Raw genomic sequence first — 5064 nt, 5'->3', positions numbered from 1 at the left:
CTATCATCTCCTCTGCAATTTCTGGGCCTCAACATTCCCGGGGATCCTGCCGATTTTTCCGAACTCGAAGGAATGCTTATCGGTAATGATGGGGTCGCTGCAATCTTAACACCCTTTACAACTAGCAAAGCCGCGACTGGATTTTTCTTGGGAGCGCTCTCTGGAGTCTTGCCTCGAAGAGGCAATGGTTGGTGTAGAGGTGCCTGGAGATTGAACCGGGGAGACATCATCCGGGACTTGCTATTCGCGGGAGATGCTGGTGTGGGAGAAGACACCGAAGAGACGATGGGTGGGGTCGTCGCTGGAGGAGTGGGGGTGGGCTGAGAGGTTTTGGGATAAGGTGAAGGCGGCGACTAAGTCGGAGCGCTCAAAGGGGATGCCAAAGGATTTGCAAGAAAAGATAAATTAATAATATAATATTAATTTATACAAAGTATAAATAAATAAAATACTAATATTTTATTATCTATTATCAGGGCTATTCAATGTAAGAGTGAAGATGTAAAAAATAATTACTATTTATTACGGAGAATTACTATTCACTAGGAGGATTAAATAATGAATAGCCCGGAAGGACTTTTGCAACAGTGAAATTGCTCTTAAAGCGGTAAATGTAGAAATTATAAAAGAATTTTTATTTTTTGTTTTATTTTGTCTTTAAAAGTCGAGAAACCTCGTCGACATCCAAAACCGAAAACCGAAAAGATGTTCCCCTAAATCCTCTTTCAAAGTCTTTGTTCCCACCTCCCCCTTTCCTGTACTCTCACTCGACCGCCCTTCCTTTGTCTCTCTCTGACTTTCAACCCCATTAATTTCGTCCCTTTTCCTCTTAATTCTGCCTCTAATTGATTTTGTTTCTCTTTTGGGGGCTGATTTAGGGTTAGGGTTTTGTATTCCCCAAGCCAGAGAGAATTTTGGAAGAAAAAAAGATGCAGCAGCCACCGCAAATGATCCCCGTCATGCCTTCACTTCCTCCCACCAACATCACCACCGAGCAAATTCAGAAGGTACCCTTTTTCCCTTGTTTATTTGAAACTGTTAACTGTTAATTGTTTTTTGGGTTTTTCCTTAATTTTTTGTTATGTTAGTTGTGATTACTTGAATAAAATTTGTTAATTTTGTTCTGCATATAAGAGAGCCCTTTAGCTGACATTACTTAGGGAGGAATTCGATAAGTCCCGCTGTTGTTGTATAGTTTTATGGTGGACTGATGTATCATAGGTGATGATCATTTATAGAGTTTTGAACTACGGTTGGCTGAGAGTGTGAAGAGAACAACGAAACCAATAAGAAATTAAGAATACTGATTCATATTGTAAGCAGCGTCTATGCAGACGGAAATCAAATATCAACTCAAAAGGTGGTGTATAATTGTATCTACTTTAAGTGGTTTTCACAGAGGAGTCAAGTTAATCAATTGTTGCCCATTCAGGGTAATAGGGGAACGTTCTTCTTGTTATATGAAAAAAAAGCCCACGGGACATAGTCTTCAGTTGGTGCTTGTCGAATGTTTTGTTGAAACATTAGGGATGCTTAGTATTTCTTGTAGTTTATTCTCCTAATCTGTGTGAAGTGCCTTTTTAATGTCTGTTAAGATTTTTCCCTCGATCAGTCTTCTGGCCACTGGATTTCATGTTGAGAAGCTATCTAGTTACTCTACTGCTATGCAGATTTTGTTTCACTGGTTACAAGTCTCCCCTGAATTGGAGATCAAGGCAGACATGATATAGTTCTCTTGTCACCTAAGATGTCTGTTCTTATTTACGAAAACAGGATTCTTGATACAACAACAAAGCCTTATCCCACTAAGTGGGGCCAGTTGTATGAATCCTAGAACACCATTGTGCCCGGTTTTGCTTCAAGTACTCCATATCTTTTCTTAAATTCTCTCTCTAAGTCTTCTAAGGTCTTCATCTACCCCTTTTGCCCTGAGCCTCTATCTCATAATCGCATTAACTAGAGCATCTGTAGGTCTTCAGTTCACATGTCCAAAACATCTTAACCGATTTTCTCTTATCTTAACTTCCATTTCATCCATCTAGCTTGTATTCTATGGTTGGCTTATCCATTCAATTCTCCTTTCTTTTGCAAGATAGATCCAAAATAACGAAGGGGTCGAATCTTTGGTACTTCGTGGTCTCCAATCCTCACCCCTACCTCATTCGGAACCCCATTCGCACATAACTTGCACCCTTTATATTCTGTCTTTGACCTACTTAGGCGAAGACCTTTAGATTCCTAACAGCTCCCACCAAAGGTTAAGTTTTGTATTTACTCCCACATGCGTTTCATCTATCAGCACTCACTATGTCTTCTGCGAAAAGCATATACCAAGGGATACCATCTTGAATATGTATCGTTAACTCGTCCATTACCAATGCAAAATGGTAAGACCTAAAGTTGAGCCTTCGTGTAACACTATGGTTATGGGAAAGCTTTCAATTGTCCTTCATGAGTTCTTAATGTAGTCCTTGCTCCATCATACATATCATACATATCCTTTATTACTTGGATATGTGCTACTCATACTCCTTTCTCTCTAGAATCGTCCAAAGAATTTTTCTTGGGACCTTATCATACGCTTTTTCCAAATCTATAAAGACCATGTTCAAATTCTTTTGCATGCCTCTATATCATTTCATCAATTTTTGTAAGAGATAGGTTACCTACATAATCGAGCGCCCTAGTATGAACCCAAATTGATTGTGTGACACTGTGTCTCTTGCTTCAATCTATGCTCAGTTACTCTCTCCCAAAGCTTCATTGTCTGAAACCCTAAGCTAGTGAGTAGTTGGATAAAGTCATAGATAAGGTTGATGTTTTTCCAAAAATTTCCATATAAGCGAGAAGCTCATTTGAAAGGTACAATTATGCTTTTTTGAACCTAAAATTGACGAAGAATTAAGACATACGATGATCATTGCCAGCATTAGATGATAGGATCTTATGTTGTTACTTGTCATATTCAGATTTTAGGATGACTGTAGCCTTTTTTCGCATCATGTACAATGTTGCTCTCTTCATGTATGGTTTTAATAGCTTTAATTACTTTCCCCTGAATTTATAATAGGCTGATAATTACTGGCACCGTTGATATAACTTGGATCTAAGTTGTCTGTGGTACAGTTATTTTGTTGTTGATATTTCTGGATATTCACCTTGATTGTTAAGTATGCTATTGGATCTCACTTGATGTGCATCGGAATTTAAAGTATCTATTTATAATGTGTTTTTAAATTCTTGATGCAGTACCTTGATGACAACAAAAAGTTGATTCTGGCAATATTGGATAATCAAAATCTTGGAAAACTTGCTGAGTGTGCTCAGTAAACCCTCTCTCTCTCTCTCTCTCTCTCTCTCTCTCTCTCTCTCTCTCTCACACACACACACACACACACACACACACACCGAGACACATGCATTTGTGTGAATTATGTTTTTAGTTATATGCTGGGGCTGTATATACAATTGATTGCACTTGTCTCTTATAAGTTAGAACTAGCCTCATGTTTTGTATTGGTATCATTGATAATAAGATCCTTAATGTTAAGAACTTGTTTAGTATTGCAATTGTTGCATTAGTTAAATTGATTTTACACATTTATTGATATGGGAGGGGGTACCGTTGGCCATTCATTTCATGGCAGTCTCCCTATTATGATTTTTGGATACGACTTTTCTTGTTGCAAATTTGATGATTTAGGTACCAGGCTCTGCTTCAAAAGAATCTGATGTATTTAGCAGCAATTGCTGATGCGCAACCACAGGCACCAGCTGCGCCTCCCCAGGTGGGAGTAGTAAGCATGACTCGATGTTTTACTGATTCGTCTTTTCTATCCATGCTTATCATCTATGTTTCAACACTTGCAGATGGCCCCACATCCTGCTATGCAACAGGCGGGATATTACATGCAACATCCTCAGGCAGCAGCAATGGCTCAGCAACAGGGTATTTTCTCCCCAAAGATGCCGATGCAGTTTAATAACATGCATCAAATGCACGATCCACAGCAGCACCAACAAGCCATGCAAGGGCAAATGGGAATGAGACCTGGAGGGCCTAATGGCATGCCTTCCATGCATCATACTGAGGCCACACATGGTGGTGGTAGTGGCGGACCAAATTCAGCTGGAGACCCAAATGATGGGCGTGGACGAAGCAAAGACGCCTCAGAGTCTGGGGCAGGTGGTGATGGCCAGGGGACCTCAGCCGGTGGGCATGGAAACGGTGATGGAGAGGACGGCAAGTGAATTGGCCCTTATGGATGATTGCATATGGAAACATGTGTCTGTTGATAGTAGGTGTTTTCCTAAAGTAGCTGCTGTGCTCGGTGATGTGTGACAGATCTGAGCGAAGCAGCGAAAGTTGTCTGGTCTTTAGTCTTTAAGCAATTAGGTAGACGAGTTGTGTTGTAAGTCCGTTTGCATGCACTGGATTTTGGCATCAGATGAAACAAGTGGTGGGAGAAGACAGATTTAGTTCACAAGTGCTTTTGAGATGGAAGCATGTGTTCTGCACGTGATGTCCGTCTCAGTTTGTAACTCATAAAATGCATGTGGTAATGCGCCACAAATTCTGATCCTATTCCAAGTTTTGCTGGTAGGTTTTCGGCTTTTGTTTCGGTTTTTTCGGTGCTTGTGTGTACGAATTCTTCTTAGCCAAAATAACTTGATTGAAGTTTAGAACGCTTTGTATTTTCGTATATTTGCCAACTGAGTAAACTGTAGGCTTCTCTCCTGAACTTTCACTTAACTTTCGATTTTTTCCCTGAACTTTTTAATTGAAAAATTAAAGACTTAAACTAATTTTTTTGGTCGATTTCCTTCCTGCTATTAGTTTTTAATTTATTTCATCTAAATTTCTGTTAAATAAAAACATGTGCACAACATGTGGGGTAGTTTAGTTGCTTTGTTTTTTTAAATAAATGAAAATCCTAGATTTTTGGAATGTTATTTGTACAAACTTGTGTGATTCTATAGCTTTTATGTTAGAAAGTCTAACGAAGTAACGTTTTTGTTCTCAAAGGAGAGTCATGTGGTGTGCACGTGATAAGAGTTAACGTT

General features: G+C 39.4%; 1 protein-coding gene across 1 annotated transcript; it reads left to right on the top strand.

Moving 5' to 3' along the window:
• Positions 1–653: 653 nt before the first annotated feature.
• LOC137733853 (GRF1-interacting factor 2) lies at positions 654–4686 on the top strand. The gene is made up of 4 exons (XM_068473048.2): positions 654–1007; positions 3250–3326; positions 3704–3788; positions 3871–4686. The coding sequence occupies exons 1-4, from the start codon at positions 930–932 to the stop codon at positions 4249–4251; spliced, it is 621 nt and encodes a 206-aa protein (XP_068329149.2). The 5' UTR covers positions 654–929; the 3' UTR covers positions 4252–4686.
• Positions 4687–5064: the final 378 nt, after the last annotated feature.

This window comes from Pyrus communis, chromosome 7, assembly GCF_041283825.1.
Source record: "Pyrus communis isolate YQ-2024b chromosome 7, ASM4128382v1, whole genome shotgun sequence".
NCBI lineage: Eukaryota > Viridiplantae > Streptophyta > Magnoliopsida > Rosales > Rosaceae > Pyrus > Pyrus communis.
Note: the sequence above shows the minus strand (reverse complement) of the source record. Positions and strands in the feature narration are given on the sequence as shown.

What these genes read in the sequence shown, in the direction of transcription:
- LOC137733853 (XM_068473048.2), top strand. Translation starts at nt 930, where the DNA reads ATGCAGCAGCCACCGCAAATGATCCCCGTCATGCCTTCACTTCCTCCC. An exon ending in CCACCGAGCAAATTCAGAAG is followed by an intron (nt 1,008 to 3,249) that starts GTACCCTTTTTC and finishes TTCTTGATGCAG; the next exon opens with TACCTTGATGACAACAAAAA. An exon ending in AAACTTGCTGAGTGTGCTCA is followed by an intron (nt 3,327 to 3,703) that starts GTAAACCCTCTC and finishes TTGATGATTTAG; the next exon opens with GTACCAGGCTCTGCTTCAAA.